At 50.0% G+C, this 22,098-nt stretch overlaps 1 protein-coding gene and 1 non-coding gene across 7 annotated transcripts in view; one reads left to right on the top strand and one right to left on the bottom strand.

Annotated features, from left to right (window-relative positions):
- The window catches only part of MARK2 (microtubule affinity regulating kinase 2), a 73,613-nt gene that overhangs the window by 4,999 nt on the left and 46,516 nt on the right, over positions 1-22,098 (bottom strand). For 2 of the 6 annotated variants that reach the window (XM_023518471.1, XM_023518472.1), the window contains exons 2-16: positions 12,430-12,609; positions 12,139-12,192; positions 7,958-8,006; positions 7,563-7,628; positions 7,409-7,479; positions 7,136-7,192; positions 6,188-6,424; positions 5,069-5,188; positions 4,866-4,965; positions 4,676-4,788; positions 3,617-3,749; positions 3,165-3,343; positions 2,807-2,904; positions 1,863-2,024; positions 976-1,233 (exon numbers count right to left, since the gene is read on the bottom strand). In XM_023518471.1, coding sequence (XP_023374239.1) covers positions 976-1,233; positions 1,863-2,024; positions 2,807-2,904; positions 3,165-3,343; positions 3,617-3,749; positions 4,676-4,788; positions 4,866-4,965; positions 5,069-5,188; positions 6,188-6,424; positions 7,136-7,192; positions 7,409-7,479; positions 7,563-7,628; positions 7,958-8,006; positions 12,139-12,192; positions 12,430-12,609 — 1,877 coding nt within the window. Of the gene's footprint in view, positions 1-975; positions 1,234-1,862; positions 2,025-2,806; positions 2,905-3,164; positions 3,344-3,616; positions 3,750-4,675; positions 4,789-4,865; positions 4,966-5,068; positions 5,189-6,187; positions 6,425-7,135; positions 7,193-7,408; positions 7,480-7,562; positions 7,629-7,957; positions 8,007-12,138; positions 12,193-12,429; positions 12,610-19,153; positions 19,636-22,098 lie in introns of those variants that run through there. The other 4 variants (XM_012810721.2, XM_023518473.1, XM_012810723.2 and 1 more) reach the window with 3 other exon arrangements.
- Positions 15,590-15,699, top strand: LOC111728107. Its single transcript, XR_002775501.1, has one exon. It is a non-coding gene; the product is annotated as a U6 spliceosomal RNA (small nuclear RNA).

The raw sequence follows: 22,098 nt of genomic DNA, 5'->3' as shown, positions 1-22,098 counted from the left end.
AAGAAATAAAAAAAACCCAACAAGACGGTATGTGGATAAGCAGGTGGGAGTGGGCTTTACGGGTTCAAGGGTCACCCCGTTTTTGGAAGAGCCGCTCAGCGAGACTAGAGTCCCAGACTTCAGACCTGCTCCCACCCTCTCTGCAGCCCTCACACCTGCATTTGGGGGCCGACATGGGCGGTGGCTTTGGGCTCCTCCCATGAAGTGAGGTGCAGGAGGGCAGGTGAGCCTGCTCTCTCAAAGCTCCTGCTGCTTCCTGAGCTACTGTTCCAAAGGGGTTAAGAATGGGTGAGATGGGGACAGGGAACATCTCAAGAGGCCAGATGGCTGAATGCACCTCAAGCTGTCCTTTGTGGGGGCTGGAGGCTCCAGTGTGAGACCCCCATGAAGAGATTCCCACCCTGGGTCTAACATAGGAAAGCATCAGAGGGCTGGCAAGGGAGCAGACCCTCACCAACTCTTTCATGCATGGGCTTCATTCTGGGCATCCCTGGGTGGAAGAATATGGCTGCAACAGAGGGGAGTGGCTGTAGCCAGACAGAACCAACTGTTTGGGGGGAAAGGCAGTCACGGGGCAAAACAGAGACCAGGAAAAATTTTTCTTTGCCAGCATAGCCTGGCTCACGCCTCATGACTTTGCAGCTGCGTCACCAAATATAAGTTTCCATGGGAACGCAGGAGAGAAGAGGGGGGCTTTTATTTTAGCATCTGAGTTCACACTCTCCTAGAGAGGAGGCGGGATGGGCCATCTGCTTGGGGCCAGAGACTAAGAGGTGCCTGTAAGGATTTAGGAGACCTAAGAGGGGGTGGGCCTAGGCACATGGATGCTGACAAAGACCCAATTTCTTAGGATTCTTGAGGCCTGTTCTGCCCTCAGGACCCAACCCTGGTTCTGGGTATCCCTAACCACCCCAACTCCCAGGCAAGTAGGAAGGTCTGGTTGAGCCTCTCTGCCACTCTAAGCTCCCTGCTCACCTGCGTACAAACTTGGAGGTGAACTTGCTGAAGATGCTCCCAGAGGCCCCCCGCCGGCCCTGGCTGTGGCCAGAGGGAGAGGCTGGGGTCACACCGTAGGGCAAATTCTGCTGGTCCCGCACCTGTCGGAGCTGCCCAGCATGGAAGGTGCTTCGACTGGACACACCCCGGGGGAAATTAGTTCGTTCTGGGGCTCCACCACTGCTGCTGATGTTGTGGGCGGACGGGGAGGCGACAGGGACACGCTGAGGGGCTGTGCTGTGGGAAAAGAAGTGGGAGTGAGGGGAACACGTCAGGCACAGAAAAGCCATCACCACTGGGCACTGGGAATACCCTGTGGCGTGGACAGGGATGGGCAATGCTAGGGCAGAGGTAGCCATCACAAGGACACAGAAGGAAGGATGTGACCAACAAGGACAGTGGCAAGGAGGAAGTCTTGTGGAGGTGGAAGATGGTTTGGGAAGGGAGGGAGGCAAGGAAGGACCCGTGTGTGGAAAGCAATTACAGGCTGGAGAGAGTGGGCTCCCTGGGAGCCAGTGCCTGGGTCCTCAAGGGGACAACAGGGACTGACTCTTGAGGATGGAGTCCCTGTGATGCTGACCATCCCAGGATCCTAAGGAAATTGAGGAAGGTTCAGAACAAAAAGGTTTCCCTTTGGAGCCTCGGGACAGATTCCTGCATACCTGTTTTGAGAGGGAGAACTGAAGGAAGAGAGGGGCATTTATGTTTTTTGTTCCCTCTACTTCCTGGATGCAGGGGGCAGAGCCATTTCTTGTGGCTAAGTTAACAAGAACAGAGCAGGATTCCCAAGTAGGAAGAAGAAAGCACTGGGAGAGGGGAAGGGCAGACTGAGGGCAGCAGGTGCACAGCTGCCCCAGCACACTTGCCTGGGCCGCGGCACCTCACAGTTACTCTCCGTGGGGGGCAGCCCAGAGGCCTTGTTGGGGTGCACGGAGGCCGACATGGATTTCTGATGCTGGCGGGGTCGAGCCGCAGAGACTGCGGCAGAAGCAGAAGCCGTGGAGGCCCGGGACCCTGGCATGGTTAGGCTAGGAGACAAAAGCAGCGGAGAGGCCTGGGTTAGGGTGAGTGAGGGCCAGAGGCCTAGGTTAGGAAGCAAGGGCAAGGGCAAGGGCAAGGCTGGAGCCAGCATTGTCAGCAGCGGTGGATGCAAGTTGGGCTGAGGAAGGCAGGGCCAGGAAGTGGAAGGCAGGGTGATGAAGCAATGAGGTAGGCCACATCTGGGAAGAGGAAACCAGAAATGAAGGAAAGCTGACAGGAGGCCACTGCCTCCAGGAATTCTAAGAATAAGGAAGTTTCTTCTATAGAAGGGCCAGGGTGTTACTAAGAGGAAACTTTTGTCTGTGGCTTGGAAGAGGTAGAGCCAGGAACAAAACATGCCAAGAGATGATGATGGTCAAGGCTGGGGAACTCTGTTCTCATGGGTAAAGCTGAAGTCACCCTCAGTGTGTACACCCCTTAGGCATCTCTTGGTTCTTCCCTGAGCTGGGGTCTTCAAAACAAGGCTGTAGGCACTGACGACTAGATAAGAGCAGCTGCCATGCCCTAGCTACTGTCAAGAAGCAAGCAGGCAGCTGAGATGGTCATGAAGAGCCCCACGCTTGGCAAACTGTGAAAGGCAGTCAGGAGGATGGGAAGAAGGAGATGGTACGGAATAGGAGTAGACGAGGTAGAAAGCTGTACTGGACAGAGCCAGAAAGGAACTCAAGGAGCAATGAACTGGTGGGGACAGGAGATGGTGCTGCTGACAGACATCACCCTGGAGAGGTGGCTCCTGGGGAGCAAGGCAGGCAGCACCCAGGCAGCTCACCTGTCTTTGCCATTCTGGATGGAGGCCTGGCCGAGGCTGGCCCTCTCCAAAAGTGGGGAATTCCTGCTTCGATTTGTGCTGGTGGAGAGGACACTGTTCTGTAGGAAATAAAGGGCAAGAGATGTATCATAAAACCAAGGTGTTCTACAGTTAGGTTCTCCCCCCAGGTTTGTGGAAAAGGCTTCTCTGCAACGTTCCATCTCAAGCAGATAGCAGAAGAGCAAAGAAAGGATTCTGCTTTCAGTCCTAGTGGCTAGCCGATTATCTACAATACAGGGAATAGGTTTGAATTAAGAGCTGCCTCGAGAGGCCAGGCCCCACTGCAGGAGGGGGAGGAGCAGACAGGGGCATGGCTCACCGTGGAGGGGGTGGGGGTGGTCTTCTTCCTCTCCATGCCAGGCAGGGGGCTGGCAGGCACCTTGGCTGTGCTGCTGGCCTTCCGCCCTGACTCCCGGTCCTCCTCAGGCCGCTTATTTTCTGTGTTGTTACTCTGTGTCTTCTTAGAGTAGGAATTGGAGGTGGGAATGGCAGGACCAGCTGCTGGGCCAGAGGGACAGTGGGAATGGGTAAGTCCAGGGGGTCCACTGAGCACCCATATGTATGGCACTTGCCTATGGTCTGGCTGGCAACCTGGCAAACCCCATTCAACAGAGGACACGGGAAGGTACAAGTGACCCGCCCATAGCCCTGGCACTGCTAAGTGGCTAAACCAGGACGATCCCCAGCTGTGTCACCCAAAGCCCCCCAGAGAACCTAAGACCTCTCTGGAGAGGGGAGAGTCTATGACATACAACTCCCGAAAGCATTTACCCTGGTCACTGAAGCGTCGTTGCTTGGGATTGGCCGAGACGCTGCGCTGTACCTTGTGGGATGGGGATGGGGCACTGCTATTGGTCAGATCAGCTGAAGGCCGAGGCTTCAAGGTAATAGTGTCACCTTCCAGCTGTAAGAACAGAAAAACCTGGCTTCAAGGAAGGGTAGAAGTCATATGGAGATCACTGTGGATGGACACTTATATATACTATCCTGCCCTGACATGCACACAACCCCAGGATCACACGAGACAACACTCACAAGAGTAATCTGCACCTAAACACCTGAAAACATACATGCCCTGACACAAGACAACAACAAACAGCCCAATGCTTCCCAGAAAGACCTCCTGCCCTTAGAGAGGGACACAAAGGCCCACACACCCAGAGTCATGACTATCTACCGCACTATATATTCAGACTCAGACTATCCCTCTAACACAGAGTAATATGGGCCCACCCTCTTAAGAGGCTAAGGTGAGAACCAAGAAAGGACGCCCACTACCTCCAGAGGGAGAGAAGGGAAGGGAGGCTGTGAGTTCATGTGGGGATACACAGACAGTGAACAAAACCCAAATGGGCAGAATAATAATCATAAGCCTCCAGATCCACAGACAGGGGTATGGATATACACACAGGTACACACACCAAGACAGAAGTAACATAACACAAAACTCAAGCTTCCCGTGAGACAAAGAGACACCCCCACACACACCAGAATGTACACTTCCAGATACAGAGAGAGACACAAAGATAATGAGATCAGTGTAGAACTGCCAGCTTCCCATGACCCATCTAATAAATCAACACAGACGTAGCCAGACCAACTCACCTGTTATCAACACTCAGACCAAGTCCCAGGCCCCACCAGCTTTCTTAGTCATTCACTGATGGAGAATGATAGTGAATGGGCCAGAGGACCTTAAACACCAAAGCTGAGGCTTAGAATTGGTCAGCAGAGAGCATGCCTACTCGGAGATGCACTTCTGCCCTCAACATGTGCTAGAAGCATGGGGTGCTGCTAACTGCGAAGCTGGCCAGGTCAGGGAGCACACACCTCAGAGCTCTTGTAGCCCAGAAGCAGGTAGGTGGCCATCACCTCGTTGTACCTCTGGCCCACCAGTGAATCCTGGATCTCTTCACGCGTGTAACCCATAGATACCATCAACTCTGCACAGGGAGACACATAGTTAAGACTTGTCTTGACTCTTAGGCAGGCTCAACCTCATGGCCCAGCACACCCTCACCTGTCCGCCGGGGGTCCTTGTAGTCAGGGAGTGGTTCCACATAAGGCTTTAGTTCATCATCTTCATGACCCACATTCATCCATCGATCTTTCATGATTTGCTAGGGAGCAGAGGGAAAGGAAAAGGGAAGGAGAAGAGGAAACTCAGCTTGGAGGTTTCTATGGGGACCCCAGGAACTTTTAGCTGGGCTCCAGGTTGCTTACCTCTAAAGTGCCTCTCTTGCTGGGATTAAGAATGAGAAACTTCTTCAGCAGGTTTTCACAGTCTGTGGACATGTAGAATGGAATACGGTATTTTCCCCTCAGTACCCGCTCCCGAAGCTCCTGTAGAAGGATCCAGGGTTAGAAAACTTATTATTATTTTTTTTTTTTTGCAGTTTTTGGCCGGGGCTGGGTTTAAACCAGCCACCTCTGGCATATGGGGCGGGTGCCCTACTCCTTGAGCCACAGGAGCCGCCCAACTTATTTATTTTTTGAGATAGAGTCTCCCTCTGTCATCCTGGGCAGAGTGCTGTGGAGTCATAACTCACAGAATTCTCAAACTCTTGGACTCAAGCGATCCTCTTGCCTCAGCACCCGAAGTAGCTGGGACGCTAAGTGCCCACCAAAATGCCCCACTAGTTTTTCTATTTTCAGTACAGACGGGGGTCTCGTTCTTTTTTTTTTTTTTTTTGGGACAGAGTCTTACTATGTCACCCTTGGTAGAGTGCTGTGGCATCACAACTCACAGCGACTTCAAACTCTTATATCCTTGACCCTCTAACTTAACCAGTCCAAAAGGCCTGCTATCCCAGACTGCCTTGGAGTGTGAACACACACTTTTTCCCCAACTCTTTTTTTTTTGGAGACAGTCTCACTATATCACCCTTAGTAGAGTGCTGTGGTGTCACAACTCATAGCGACCGCAAACTCTTGAGCTTAAGCAATTTTCTTGCTTCAGCCTCCCGAGTAGCTGGGACTATAGGTGCCTGCTACTACAGGTGCCTGCCACAATGCCCAGCTATTTTTTTGTTGCAGTTTGGCCAAGGCCAGGTTTGAACCTGCTATCCTTGGTACATGGGGCTGGTGCCCTACTCACTGAGCCACAGGCACCGCCCTCTCCCAACTATTTTTAACTTTTTTTCCTCCCAACTCTTGAGGAAGGAACTGAGGTCATTCATTCCCCAAAGGCCTTTCATTTGTTGGCACTTCAGCAAGCCCTGCTCTGACATTCTGGCTCGAGATAAAATGTATGCAGGTAGTAAAGGTGGAAATCCAGGGCTGAGACAGAGGCCGAGAAGAGAAAGAAGTAATAAAATGATTTAAGGCTGCACTTCACTCCACCTTGAGGTTCTGTCCATCAAAAGGCAGGGATCCGCTGACCAGTGTGTAGAGGATAACTCCTAGGCTCCATACATCCACCTCGGGGCCATCATATTTTTTGCCCTGGAAGAGTTCCGGGGCAGCATAAGGCGGACTGCCACAGAAGGTGTCCAACTTGTTCCCAAAGGTGAACTCGTTGCTAAAGCCAAAGTCTGCAATCTTGATGTTCATGTCAGCATCCAAGAGCAGGTTTTCTGCCTAGGAGTAAGACGGAAAATGTCAGGGAATGATGCAGACTACAGTAAGGCACTAGGCGGAAGGAGCTGAGGGGTATGGACAAGTGGGAAGTCATCTCTAGTCTCAGAGCTATCCTCACTGTCCAGGGGAGGGCTTCAATCAGAATGGACGGGTTGGCAAAAGGAAGGCAGCCTCAGGAAGGCTGGAACCTAAAGGGCTAGATATCCTGATAGCTGTGCAAAGCTTCAGCATCAGGCCCAGGTTAATCACAGTCATGTCTGTGATACTTATGCCAAGATACTTATCGGCATCCTCAAACTCAAATACCTCAGTGATAGAGATGGCGCATGCGTGCCTTCAAATCAGCTGTGATACAGCTGTGGAACAGTTAACACTCTTCCCTCCATCAGCTGCCAGGCTGCCTGAAGAACTGAGAAAGCCTGGAGTGCTCCTGGCCTGCCTGGCAGCACTGAAAGGCGATATGCTGAGAGGTGAAATGGCAGAGACCCCCTGCTTGCTGGCTGGAATGGGATCCTAGGTCCAGCCGCAAGGCCTATATTAGAAGCAGCTCTAAGGGGCTTCCTGGTCATCTAAAAAAAAAAAAAAAATTGATAGGCTGGAGTTTCCTTGAGCACTCAGGACTTGATGGTTACTGATGGTTCTGTTATAGAGAGGGGAGGGAGGAATACCCAGCCTCCACTTAAAGGCATGGGAGATAAAAGTGTGACTTACCTTTAAGTCTCTATGAACGATAAACTTCTGATGACAGTACTGCACAGCAGACACTATCTGAAAAGAAGGAAGAAGGGTTAGTCCAGGGCACCTGATGGTGGGCCACATGGGGCTGGCAGAGCAGGAACTCCATGACCTAGTTCTAAGTTGCCACATAGATAGGCAAACACCAAAGCACTCTCCAAAGGCCATTTACAGATGGGCAGCTCCTCCTTGTATGCCAAATCCCAAAAGGCAAGGTCAGGCCCAGACCCTATGGAGAGTCACACCCACCTGGCGGAATTTGGCTCGAGCCTCTTTTTCTTTCATCCTGCCATGAGCCACTAGGTAATCAAATACTTCTCCTGAAAGAGACAGGGCAGGGTCTTGATCAGAGCTTGAGTTGGGAGAAGTGGGGTGGAATAGGAAGGGCCAATCCCATACCTACCACCACTAGCGTATTCCATGACAAGGTAAAGTGTTTTCTCAGTCTCGATCACTTCGAATAACTTAACTATAAGAGAAAAGGCCAAGCCTTGAGTCAGAGAAGTAGCAGGGCCATATACTGAGCCCCAACATGTCCAGAGACATCCGAGGGATGAAAGCCCCCCGCCTGTACATTCCACTTCCCAAGGACAAGTTCCTCTCATATCAGTCAAACTACTAAGAACAGCCCAATGTGCAAGAGGTAGCATTGGATTTTGAGCTGAGCTTTCCCAGGGGCATCCTTGACATCCTGGAAGACTACAGACCCCAGAAGGCACTATGCCTCAGGTAGGACTACATGCCGGAAAAGGAGCCCTGCTGTGGGGGAAGAAGAAAGGAATGATAACTAGTTCTCACCTATATTGGGATGATTCAAAACCTTCATTATTCTTACTTCACGAAAGAGCTGGAAAATAAAATACCAGGGGTTATGTTTGTTACTCCCCTCAGGTCCTTCCAAACAGAGCCCCTGCTAGGATTTCAGAAAAACAGAAACAAAACAAAACCAAAACCAGGCAGGAAAAAGAAACAGAGCAGGTGTACAGTTCTCCATAGTCCTTCTATGACTAAAAAGCAAGAGAACTGGAGGAGAGCTGGGCTCCACCACAGCCTCAGCATCTGGACAAACCAGTCATGCCCTCTGCTGTGTCTACCAAATCCAGCCCCCAAATAGCATTCAAGTGTTGGCTGGGTGCTTCTGTAGGAGGGACTGTGAGTCTATATAGGTGAATATTCAGGACCTAAGTGGTTGCTTTAGACCCAACGTGGTCTGTGTGAAGGGGTGGTACAGTTCTGAAGGAGAAGAGACCCCATCATTTTCTGATTTATAGAAGTCAGAGGGCCCTGTACTAGCAGGTAGGCCTTTCCTTCCTGGGCCTCCAGGGTGGTGACAGAGGAAACCACTCCTATATATAGCTGATGCCAATTTTAATCAAATCCACCTCCACACACTCACGCTCTCTTTGTGAAACAAAATCAGGGGCTCCAAACCATACATTTCCAAAAAGAAAGATGACAGAAATGAACTCCTTCCCCTCTGCGGGGGCCAGAGAACTGGAGGTGGGGGTTTTGTAACTCTCAGGGCTTACCACTTGCACAAAGAACAGAGGTGGTAGTTGTTTTTTTTTGGGTGGGGTGGAACCCTAATTCCAAGGATATAGTTTATGGAATAAAGTGAATACATTTTTTTTTATAATGACATCCAAGAGTTCTCATGAGCTGGAAAGGAAAGAACAGGTTTTATAATCTTCAAGAATCTGACTGTGACCTTAGCTCCTATCAGAGCCCAGGGTCCTCTTGCTTTCTTCTCTGGCCCAACAGTTATTCTGGATCAAGAGGTACAAAAGTGGCTCGGCACCTGTGGCTCAAGCGGCTAAGGCACCAGCCACATACACATAAGGTGGCAGGTTTGAATCCCCAGTCCGGGCCCGCCAAACAACAATGATGGCTGCAACCAAAAAATGGCCAGGCGTTGTGGCGGGCACCGGGAGTCCCAGCTACTTGGGGGGGTGAGGCAGGGGACTCGCTTGAGGCCAGGGGGTGGGGGATGATAAGGGAAGACAAGGACCCCTCCCCAGGAGGAAAACTTGAGGCCCCGACAAAAAAAAAAAAAAAAAAAAAAAAAGCGGTACAAAAGTCCTATACACCATCTCAGGGGCAATAATGGGGCACTGCAGTAAAACGGGGCTCCAAGATAGCTGCCAGGGCTCTTCCTCTAAGGGTGCCCACTTGGCCTGGAAGTAGCATTTTTCTAGAAAAGCATGGAGTTTTTCTGGGCTCATCTGGAACCCTGAGGAGGGCTGGATTCTTCAATGTTAATCCTTTAGGGGTTATTGCTGGGATCAAATTTAAACAGAATGATTTTAGGTCGGGCATGGTGGCTCACACCTATAATTCTTATAGTCTGGGTGGCCAGGCAGATCAAATGACCTGACCTGAGGAGTTTAAGATCAGCCTGAGGAGGGTGGCGCCTGTGGCTCAAAGGAGTAGGGCGCCGGCCCCATATGCCAAAGGTGGCAGGTTCAAACACAGCCCCGGCCAAAAACTGAAAAAATAAAAAATAAAAAATCTGAGCAAGAGTGAGACCTCACTGCTACTAAAAATAAAAACCTAGCTGGGTATTGTGGTGGGCTCCTACAACCCCAGCTACTCAGGAAGCTGAGGCAAGGGCACTACTTGAGCCCAGGAGTTTGAGGTTGTTGTGACCTATGAGGCCACAGCACTCTATCCAGGGCGACTGAGTGAGATTCTGTCTCTAAATAAGTAAGAGGGCCGGGTACAGAGGCTCACGCCTGTAATCCCAGTGCTCTGGGAGGCCGAGACAGGTGGACTGCCTGAGCTCATAGGTTTGAGACCAGCCTAAGCAAGAGTGAGACCTTGCTTCTAAAAAAGATCTGGACATTATGATGGGCACCTGTAATCCCAGCTATTTGGGAGGCTGAGACAAGACAATCAATTGAGCCTAAGAGTTTGGAGTTCCTGTGAGTTATAATGCCTCAAAGTGAGACTCTGCCCCCCCCCAAAGTAAGCAAATAAATGAAAATAAATAGGATGATTTGTCCAGGATCACACTGGCCTTGGTAACAAAGTGTGCTAAAAGGCTTTTAAAATGCCTATATTTGTCTGGGACTAGTACCTTCCAGACAGTCAGGAAAATGTAGGGAGAAAAAAAAGGTAGGCAGTAAGATGGCTTGGTTGACTCTGGCAATTATTATGGAGCTACACGGCTCCAGAGATCAAATGGCCATCCCAACACTGACTTCTACTTCTGTGGGGTTAAAGCCAGCATGTCAAGAGCATCCCTTCCTCTTGGAGAGCTCCAAGCAGGGATGCCCTGGTGATGACAGCGATGTTTCTGTTGAACCAAAGAATCCTAAAGGGGATCCTAGGGGTAACAAAATTAGGAAACACCTTGGTTCTACCTGTTAGCAGGTCAGAGGAACTCAACACATCTACACCAATTCCATGAGCACCTCCCTTAACAAGAGCCTCTAGTCCCAGCATCACCATGTCACTGTATCTGACCCTGGCGGCATGGAGCCACATCCTTCTAACTCAACCACCACAATGTACTTATGAAAACAAAATTTAATCTGCCACAAGACGTAAAGAACTAGGCCTTTGTCAGCCTAACTGCTAGAGCCCAGGCTGAAGAAAGCAGGCAGTTTCTAGTTCTAAAATAACCAGCCACTGGCAAGCTGTCCCCCTTCTGCAAATGAAAGTTTGCCTTTCTGTTCTTGCTCCCACCAGCCTTTCATAGTTTCTTGGATAGAGAAACTTGTATTCCCACCTGGGGTATTCCTCCTACCTCCTAAGTAAGACCTTAGTTTCTCACTATTAAACAAGGAGCAAAGGAAAAGTTTTACTGCATCTAACAAAAACTATGTGCAAATAGTTTGACCTCTAGCCAAGAGGAGCCTAGAAGTAGAGAAGGTAAACTGTTCTTAATCTAGCTCAGCGCCTATAGCGCATTGGTCATGGCGCTAGCCACATAAAATGAGCCTAGAGGGTTTGAACCCGGCCTGGGCCAGCTAAACAACAATGACAACTGCAACAAGAAAATACCCAGGCCTTGTGGCGGGCGCCTGTAGTCCCAGCTACTTGGGAGGCTCAGGCAAGAGAATCACTTAAGCCAAAGAGTCTGAGGTTGCTGTGAGCTGTGACACAACAGCACTCTATTGAGGGTGACATAGTGAGACTCTGTCTCAAAAAAAGAAAACTGTCCTTAATCTGAATACGTGTCAGAGACTTAGAACTGGGGTTTAGCGTCTAAAAACTCCAGTCTTCCATACTCATGCTGCAAAATGTAGCTAGCATAGAATCCAGGGGCAGTTTTCCTGCCTCCTCTTACCCCTGCACTTCTTTTTTTTTTCTTCTTTTTTCTTTTTTTTGAGACAGAGCCTCAAGCTGTCCCCCTGGGGATAGCTATGGCATCACAGCTCACAGCAACCTCCAACTCCTGGGCTCAAGCGAGTCTCCTGACTCAGCCTCCCAAGTAGCAGGGACCACAGGCGCCTGCCCCAACACCTGGCTATTTTTTGGTTGCAGCCATCATTGTTGTTTGGGGGCCCCGGGCTGGATTTGAACCTGCCACCTTAGGTGTATGTGGCTGGCGCCCTAGCCACTTGAGCCACAGGCACCAAGCCTACCCCTGTACTTCTAAAGCCACTTCCCTGGATCACTCCTGATCTCAAAGAAGCTGCATGTGTTTCTCATAATGGCTACAGACGTGTTTTGGCACAGGGCTGGCCATAGGCTAGAAGATAAGATGCAGGAAGTTGGTCCGACAGATAGACCAAGCGTCTGGGAACGGGCAGAAAGATTTCAAAAGAGCCAGTGTCTATGGCCAGGAAGCTCACCCAGGAGTCATACCAGGGAATCCAACCAAAGCCCTGAAGGTAGCAGGATCATGGGAGGGGGTGGTGGGGACAGTGGGATGGCCAGAGACATTAAACTAGGAATTCAAGAGAAGGTCCAAATGGGGTCAGTGATCTACTGAAGAGAAGTATAAGAAGGGAGAGGAGGTGCCGTGTGCTTACTTTCTGAAGGCTGGAGGAGTTCAGTTGAGTCTTGTCAATGATCTTCACAGCTACCTAAACACGAGACAAAAAAAGTCCAAGATCACCTCTTTGACTAGGCTAAACCCAGAACTAGAATCCAGTTCCTTCTTTGTATTCCCTACTCCTTTTCATCCCACTGCTCTTGGCACCCCTCAGTTTTCCTCTCTGCCTGCTATAAAAGAGGCTGGTTGCTATAGTAGTCCCACCACTACCTGCTGGAGTGTCAACAGGATTGGGAGGTTTTGTTGTGTTCCCAGGCCCAGTGCTCACCTCTTTCCCAGTCAGAATGTGCCGGGCCAACTTCACCTTGGCAAAGTTACCCTTGCCGATGGTCTTGAGGAGCCGGTAGTTGCCAATATGGGGCTGCTCATCAGCAGAAGTGGCTGAGTTGCGGCCCCGAAGCATGTTGGATTTACTGCTGGGCTTGGAATCAAGATGTCCCAAGGTGGGCTGGAGGGTAGAAACAGACACACCTTTACATTCTGCCCCTCCAGTCCTCTAAACCCTTGCCCTCAGTTCTCTGCAGAAAATGTATGAGGCCGGGGGTGCAGTAGACTCCAGGGGGCTGGTAGACAAGCAAAGATTCATAAGGCAGAAGAGGAAGAGGGATGAGATGACAGCCAGTCTTCATTCCAAAAGAACATAGCATAAGGTCCAGTGCCAAGATCCTGCAGGAATCAGAGCCTAGGAACGGAGCTGTTCCCTCAATAGCTCCCCCAACACACCATTAGCAAGGCAATAGCTCCACTACTACAGGTAGGAGCTCCAGGGCCCTGCTGCCATCCAAACTGTGAGAAAGTTACATCTCAAAGTTGATCAGAAATCACTTCAGGGCAGAGCCTGTGGCTTAAAGGAGTAGGGTGCCGGCCCCATATGCCAGAGGTGGCGGGTTCAAATCCAGCCCTGGCCAAAATAAATGCAAAAAAAACCCCTGCAGAGATCACTTCAAAGCCCTTATCGCCACCCATCATTTTAGATGAATCTTTATTATCTGTCACTTTACATTTATTTGTTGTCTATCCCAGTGAGAGTGGAAGCCCATGCCAATATACATGTGACCTTTATTCAGACACATCCCAGCACACAAACAGACTGGCTTATGTCCGCTGCTGAATGAATACTTGTACAACGATTAACTGAATGACTAGGTCTGAGCCAGGAAACAATCTGCTCTGCTTTGCCCACCTTAGATACCCCAGAGCTCAAATAAAGGTAAGGAAGCAGAATCTATAATAACTGGCACTGAGCAGGCATATAAACATTATATGGGTGGAGTATCCCTTATCTGAATTGCTTGGGACCAGACGTGTTTCTGATTTTGGAATATCAGCATATACATAATGAACCATTTCAGGAATGGGACCCAAATCTAAGCATGAAATTAATTTGTTTCATATACATCTTACACAAATACTCTGAAGGTAATTTTTTTTACTGGCTGAAGCTAATTTTATACAATATTTCAAATAATTTTGTGCATGAAACAAAAAGTCTTTTTTTTTTTTTTTGGAGACAGAGTCTTAAGCTGTTGCCCTGGGTAGAGTGCTGTGGCATCACAGCTCACAGCAACCTCCAGCTCCTGGGCTCAAGTGATTCTCCTGCCTCCACCTCCCACGTAGCTGGGACCACAGGCAGCCGCCCCAATGCCCAGCTATTTTTGGTTGCAGCTGTCATTGTTGTTTGGCGGGACCAGGCTGGATTCAAACCCGCCAGCTCAGGTGTATGTGGCTGGCGCCAAAAGTCTTGACTGCCTTTTGACTGTAACCTGTCACATGAGGTCAGGTGTGGAATTTTCCATTTGTGGCATAATGTGGGTACTCAGAAAGTTTTGGATTTTGAAGCATTGGGGATTTTGGGATTTCAGATTTTCATATTAGGGATGCTCATCCCCCATAAAATGACAATTGTCCAGAAAATGATGTACATCTACATGAAGATTTGTACATTCCTCAAAGTGCCAAACACAAAATATGTGAGCCAGCAATTCCACTCCTAGGTACCTAGTCGAGAGAAATAAAACATGCATCCACACACAAAATTGTATAGTCAAGTTCACAGCAGCATGACCCAGAACAGCCAAAAAGCAGAAACAACTCAAACATCCATCAGCTGATGAATGGATAAACAAGTGTGTCACATCCATGTAGTGGAATATTAGTCAGCAATAAAAAGAAGTGAAGTACTGATATATGCTATGACACGGAAGAACCTTGAAAATATTATGTTCAGTAAATAAAGCTAGTCACAAAGGACCACACATATTATATGATTCCATTTACATGGAAAGCCCAGAACAGGCAATCTATAGAGACAGGAAGTAGAATACTTAATTGCTTACAGCTGAGGGTGGGCAGGGGTGGGCAGGGGTGAGAATGTGAGGTGACAACTTAGGGATGTGGGTTTTCTTTCTAGGGTAATTAAGAATTTCTGAAATTAATTATGGTGATAACACACTGTGTGAATTTACTGAAAGCCACTCAATTTATACTTTTCTTTTTTTTTTTTTTGACAGAGTCTCACTATGTCACCCTCAGTACAGTGCCATGGCATCACAGCTCATAGCAACCTCAAACCCTTGGGCTCAAGTGATTCTCTTGCCTCACCCTCCCAAATAGCCAGAACTACAGGTGCCCGCCACAATGCCCAGCTATTTTTTTGGTTGCAGTTGTCACTTTTGCTTTAGTTGGCCTGGGCTGGGTTCAAATTCACCCGCCTGGGTGTATGTAGCCGGCATCCTACCCACTAAACTATGGGTGCTGGCTCAATTTACACTTTAAATAGGTGAATTACATTGTAGGGTATGTAAATTATCTTTTTTGTTTTCCCTCAGACAGAGTCACACTCTGTTGTACAGGCTAGAATGCCATGGCATCTGCCTAGCTCACAGCAAACTTAAACTCCTGGGCTCAAATGATCTTCCTGCCTCAGTCTCCAAGGAGCTAGGACTATAGGTGCCACAATACCTAACTTATTTAGAGACGGGGTCTTGCTCTTGCTCAGGCTAGTTTTGAACTCCTAAGCTCAAGGGATCCTTCTGCCTCAGCCTCCTAGGGTGCTAGGATTACAGGTGTGAGCCACTAGAGCCACTACACTTGGCCAATTAGATCTCAATAAAACTGTCAACAGGGTCCACTCTAATCCCTCTGTAGAGCCCCAATTTGCCTCTCTCAAAGAACTCCTGGCAACACTGTTCCAGCATACTGGGTCAAAGCTGTGGCCAGAGTTTCCCTGCAGAACCATCCAGAGCTGTCTTGGAAACTTCAAGGAGATAGTTTGGTGGGTGGCAGGGTGATGAGAGAAGTGTGAATCAAATCCTTCCTTTCACGGCCCTTGCTGGCTGTAAGTGAAGCCCTCAAAACCACAGAGCAAAAGAATGGCTTGCTACTACCCAAGGAACTGTCCAGGGTTCCTTGGCAAGAATCTTGTTTTTGTGTTCAGTTCAGCAGCACATATACTAAAATTGGAACCATACCCATACAGAGATTGGCATGACCCCTGCTCAAAGATAACATCAAAATTCATGAAGTGTTCCATATAAAGATAAACAAATAAGTAAGATGCTTACTTGCCTAACTAGATGTTTTTAGGCAGAAACAGCAGCAGCAGCAACAAATACAGTATTCTGACTTTTCCGTGTCAATGTAGGGCCTTGACAGAGTAGCTACGGCTATTTTTTTGAGTTGTTTGGCTCAGATTGCAGAAGCACCTGGGATTGAACCGTGGAGGAGCAAAGAGCCCATGCAACTGGTAGGCTCTGAAGAGGGAGGCTCCTGGTATCCCAGAAAAGTCCCTTTGACCTCCTTGGCACTATAGGGAATGTTCTCTCTTCTACATATCCTTACCAACCTCCACTTCTCCATGAAGTCCCCAGCCCTTACTGTCTGCTCACTGCAGCCCACAGAGTTCTCTGGACCTGTTCACACGCTCTGCAGCTCACCTAAGCCTGGCTAGTCCTCAAACAGCATTTGCTACACAAGTAGATTTTTTTTTTTTTTTTTTGAGACAGAGCCTCAAGCTGTCCCCCTGGGTAGAGTGCCGTGGCATTACAGCTCACAGCAACCTCCAACTCCTGGGCTCAAGCGAGTCTCCTGCCTCCGCCTCCCAAGTAGCTGGGACCACAGACGCCCGCCACAACGCCCGGCTTTTTTCTGGTTGCTGCCTTCATTGTTGTTTGGCGGGTCCGGGCTGGGGATTCGAACCCGCCACCTTAGGTGTACGTGGCTGGCGCCTTAGCCGGTTGAGCTATAGGCGCCGAGCCACAAGTAGATTTTTGAATACAGGCTTTTTTCCCTCCCAAAGCAACTCTAGCGTTCACACCCCTTAGAGAGAAGAGTATTTCTAGGCCCTGCCAGTACCTGATTGGCTCAGTCTCCCAAAGGGCAGTCTGAGCCCCACCCAGCAGGGTCCTGAATGCCTGGCTTCCTGGGCTAAGGACCCTTCTTCACACTTCTTCTCAGCCCCCTCCCAGCCCCCTCCTGAAGCACTGCTCCAAACTGCCTCCCACCCTGCCAGCCTGCCTAGGGACCATGAGCAGGGTAAACTTTCCTTTTGCCCCAACTCCCACGAGAGGAAGATAGGTGGGAAAGTTTCCTTAGCAACCTCTAATTCACCTTCTAAGTTTCTTATCACTACTCTCTTCTCTGAGGATACAAGCCAAAGGCAGCAAGAGTTTGACAGTCTCCAAGTCCTCAAAATCCAAAATAGGGAATTAGTGTCTACCTGCAGGTTTGGCCCTCTGCCCCTCTGAAGCCAAATCTGGGAATCCCATGTCCATTCTGAGCTCTGCTCTGCTCATCCATCTTGGGTTCCCAGGGGCTGGTCTGTGTGGGACGGTAGGACAGCACTCCCCACCTGGCTTGGCTGCATGCTAAACTTTAAAGGCATCAACAACTAACAACCAACAACCACAAATGGGACTCTGCCACTTACTTTCTGGTTAAAATTTACAGTGTAGATGCCAGAGACAAACCCTCATCTGCCACTTACTCAACACACATTAACTCTGTTATTATCAGCATCATCTTAAGAAGGAGGTGAGATTATCACAAAGAGGGAAAGAGAACCACCTGAAAGATGACCCATGTTGGGCGTTCCCACACATCTGTGCCAGACAGTAGTCTTGTGGGTGCTGAGGAGCTCTATAGTCCAGCAGAGGTAGGTTCAAGTCCTGGCTCCTCAACTTGCTAGCTTTAGTTTCTTTAGTTGTGAAGCAACAATAAATATTCCCTACTTCACACAGGTAGACGAGAGACCATGAGAGAGCAACCATTATGTCCCTAAATACAGTATGAAGAGCCAAAAGCCTTGTTATCAACAACCTCCTGCATCTATTTCCAGTTCCACTAAGTAGGATGTAGTCTATCTGAGGCCAGTAAGAGATGCTGGGGCCTTCTCCAGCATGGAGAAGGGGTCCAAGCTGAGCACCCACCATTCTCCAGACCTGAAGAAATGCCACCAACACCTCTAGCCTTCACAAGAGGGAAGACAAGTAGCCAGAACCTCAGACAGGACAGCTGTGAAGGGCTCGTCTCAAGCAGGATACCCAGGACAGTGAAAGAACCCTGTCCTCTGCTTGTTCATGACCCTGAGAATCAGTAAGAACTGCCATTTGATCTTTGATCTTTTGCTCCAGGGTCACTAATTGCCTTTCTAGGACTGAACCACTCAACTCTCAAGACTCAAACCACTCAGTCCCTCCCTATCCCCACCTGTTGGCCCCATCTATCCTGTCAGATGCTTCCCACCCTAGGGAGGTAGGACAGGGCAAGGAGGAGAGCCACTGTGAGGAAGCAGAAAAAGAGAATATGGAAAGGAGAAAATCCCCAGTAGAAAATGCTTCTTGGGTCAAGGCCCATGTGAGTCAACTTCCTCATTTGACTGCTTCCCTCAAGGATGAAGGGGAGGTAAGAAGAATGGCCATCAGGGAGAGAATTTTCTTTCCATGGTTCTGGCCAGGCCCATCCAGCTTGGCCCTGGGTTTCACCAACAGTTAGGTGGTAAGCTGTAAACCAGCCCGCCCTGCTGGGCTAACTGGACCTAGTGAGAGCCATGCCCTCCCCTCCACCTCCATCCTCCCTGCTCACGGTTAAGATGTGGGACACCAGCATTCCCAAAGCTCTGGCCTACATCATATCCCAGGTAGGCCCCAAAGGACTGAGGAAATCCGCTGAAAGTAGCCCCCATGGCTCTTAAGCAGCCCTCAGATAGGACACAGCAGACACTTGCAAGGCAGTATTTGAAACCAAATGGCAGACCAAGCAGGTTACCAAGGAGGCCTGATTCAGAAGTAAGGCCAAAACAGCTTTCCAGGATCAAGAGGAGGAGAGAAGACAGGACATGGAGGATAAAAAAAAAGTAAAGTTTCATATCGACTGGGTCTGCCAGGGATCTCAGAACTTGGCCTAGGCATGTTGCCAGGCTCGCCCGGAAGACAGCCTCCACCCTCAGAGGCCCGGTGCTGACTCAGGTAGGCAGGGCCCCCTGCCCTAACGCTGGAGGCTCCTACCAATAGTTCTCCCCTAGAGAAGTTCCCGCTTTGGGGCTCTGCATTCAGGGCTAGCCTCAAGTGTCCTGAGGCTTCCCCCGCCTGAGAAGGGGCTGATTTGGAAAGGGTAAGAGGAAGATACACCCTGGCCAGGGGCAGAGTAAGTAGGCACTGTGGAGTGGGGAGAAGAAAGTGTCCATCTGGCACTAGCCCCGGATCCCAGGCTTCCCCCCACAGTAGCAAAGCTCCTCTTTGCTCACCCCTGCCACCCCCCACACACACATATCCTCCTGCTTGCTAAGCCTGCTGACTTGAGCCCAGGAGGGTCTACTCTGAGTATCTGTCCCTCATCCCCTCTTAGTCAATGCCTCAGCCACGTCTCGACACCCTTCTCAAGAATTTAACACGCTGTGCTAATGCCTGGCTCTGTTTAGCAACTCTTTAAAGATCCCACGTTTGAGGTGGAAGGGAGGAGAGGGTACTCCTGGAGTAAGGAAGGGGACAACATACCCGGCTGGAGAAAGGGACAAGGACTACCAGCGACTTCCATTCAGCAGAGCCCACAGCAGAACCTGTCGGGCAGTGAGGGCAAAGTACAGAGACGGGGAAGAGCCAGGCCCAGGGCGGGGGCCGCACCTCAGCCAGCCACCCTTATGCAGCCGGAGCAGGCGACACCTTCCACCTCCTCAGTGAAAAGTAGCGAAGCAGCCAGGCCAAGCGGTTCCTGCCTGGGAACCTGGACTATGTTGCAACCGAAACTACCACTAGCAGAAGAGAGACTGGGTTTGGCAAGGAGAGCAACAGGGACAAAGCCCCACAGTTTCTCGAGGGCCAGGGAAGCCAGGGCCTGGTGGTCAGGAAGGGTGTGCGGTTCCAGGACACTACCCAGGAGCAAGGTGGGAGGAAGGGGCAGGAGGGGAGCAAGGCAGAAAAGGGAAGGGAAGAGAGAAAGCGAGAAAGAGAGAAAGAGAAAGAGGCGGGTTTAGATCAACTTCCTTCTACCCTCCCCCGCTCTCCCCGGAAGTGGGCTGCCCCACCCTCCCCAAGGTGTTTTACTGGGTAACAGCTGGCAAGAGGGAAGGGTGCGGACACTGCTCCAGCTCTTGGCTGTCATAAAGCCTCATCTCACCTGTGGCAGGTGGAACCTGGGTAGGGGCAGATCACTTTAACAAGGCCTCAAACAGGGCTCAGAAGGAGTATGTGCCTGACCCAGATGTTCTGACCCTGAGTGGCAGCCCTGATAAAGACCAGCAAACCACCTCTCAGGAACCGAGACAGGAGACGGGAGGGGGATAAACCAGCAAGCTGACAGTGGCAGATGGACCTCCCTCTTCCTAAAAAAACAGCTTTAACCTTAGGAAAATGCACATTCCACTCAGAAAAAAACACTGTGGACATTACTTCAGGGGGTTCAGGACCCTGTGAGCCTCCTAGTGGTCTAAGGATTACAGATAAGAAGGCTTTCTCACTATAGAAAGATGTTTAATACTAGATTTTATTCAAAGGCTGGGGAACAATCCAAAAGTCCCTCCTAAGCCCGGTCCAGCTCCTGCTTCTGGAAGTTTATCTCTAGGTTCCTGTTCACCTCTGGGTCTCCAGTCACCACTCCCACTCCTGAACTCTAGGAAGTCCAAGGGCCTGGGATTCCTCACACCTTCCTGCAAAGCCCCCACTATCGGGTCACATGGGAAGCACAAGGCAAGCTAGCCATCTCTTGTAGAGAGAAGACTTTCCTTCCAGACCACTGACCTCCTGGTCTCAGCCCTTCTTCTAGCTCTCACTTTTGTTTCTCCTTCATTCCACAACTCCAGGCTAGGATCTTTCCTATTAAACAATCTGAAGAACTCATGTTGGTAGGCCACAAAGTCCTCTGAGGATGGGCAAGCTTCCCCTGAGCCCTCACAGCACTAAGCACAAACCCTGGGGGAATATGGCACTTACGGGTGGACAAGAAATGTGTGCCTTACATATGAGCTCTGATCAACAGTCAACATCTCTTAATGTTACTGTATATCCAGCACAGTATATACTATTTTCTCCGCACACAGACCTACGTATGGGGCAGGGAGTTCTTGCATTTTCCAATGAGCAACTGACACTCAGAGGCTAGGAGACCTCCCCAAGGCCCACAGCCTCTCAGTAGAGGTGAGACTGGAACCAGGGCTTTCATGCCTGCTTCAGCACTCTACACCTCTTGACAATCAGTCTCCCTTTCTAGCTTCTCATCAATCGTTCTTTTTTTTTTGAGACAGAGCCTCAAGCTATCCCCCTGGGTAGAGTGCCGTGGCATCACAGCTCACAGCAACCTCCAACTCCTGGGCTCAAGAGAGTCTCCTGCCTCCGCCTCCCAAGTAGCTGGGACCACAGGCGCCCGCCACAACGCCCGGCTATTTTTTGGTTGCGGCCGTCATTGTTGTTTGGCGGGTCCGGGCTGGGGATTCGAACCCACCACCTTAAGTGTACATGGCTGGCGCCTTAGCCAGTTGAGCTATAGGCGCCGAGCCTCATCAATTGTTCTTGATGCTTAATCTGCTCTCTTACCCCCCAATAAAGGTAAGCCCCTGGCTCTCCCTCCACAGGCAAGGAGGGAGAAGATATAACAACTCAGGAAGGAGCGTGGCACCTGTGGCTGAGTGGGTAAGGCGCTGGCCCCATATACCAAGGGTGGGGGGTTCAAACCCGACCCCAGACAAACTACAATAATAACAACAACAAATCAGGAAGGAATACGGAAGCCTGGGACAACAGGATGACAATGTTCAATTCAGGCCAGGGCAGAGTGGTAAAGGCCTGCCCAGGTGGTCCCACAACAGCTCTCCTCTTCTCACCTCTACCCAGAGTGGGCCATGACCTCAGTGGAAGAGGTCATGGTTTAAATCTGGATCCTGGGCTCAGGCGTACCTGGGACTACTTGCAACTTCACTAACTGGCAGACTTAGAGGCTGGAGCAGGCTCATGCAGCTTCATTTTTCTAGTCCCCAGGGTTTGCCAGTGTGAGAGGATTGTTTCCTCAATCCTGTTTGTGGGAGACATAAGGGGTTTTGTAAACTGAGGAAGTACCAAGCACTGACCTCAAACAGAAAGGGTGGGAAGAGGGAAGGACTTAGATAAAAAGTTGTGGCTGTCGAAAGTCCCTGGTTTTTTAAACCCTTCTTCCTTCACTGCTTCCAGGAACTTTTTTTGCATCCTTTGATCCTGAACAACTGTCACTGTCATCTACCAAGAGTCAGTAAACCATCAACATGTTCAGAGTAAGAAGGAACTTGTAAAATCATGGTAAGCACCTGCCAGTACAGAGGCTGGATACCCTCTGCTCCCAAAATTAACTGTGATGGCCCCACCTGGGGAACATTCATGTTCCCCTAATATCCCACAGTAGAGGCTCGGCGCCTGTGGCTCAAGCGGCTAAGGCGCTAGCCACATACACTTAAGGTGGCGGGTTCGAATCCCCAGCC

The sequence above is a fragment of the Otolemur garnettii genome, unplaced genomic scaffold (assembly GCF_000181295.1).
Source record: "Otolemur garnettii isolate 467f Iridium unplaced genomic scaffold, OtoGar3 scaffold00140, whole genome shotgun sequence".
NCBI lineage: Eukaryota > Metazoa > Chordata > Mammalia > Primates > Galagidae > Otolemur > Otolemur garnettii.
This window is presented reverse-complemented; position numbering and strand designations above follow the sequence as displayed.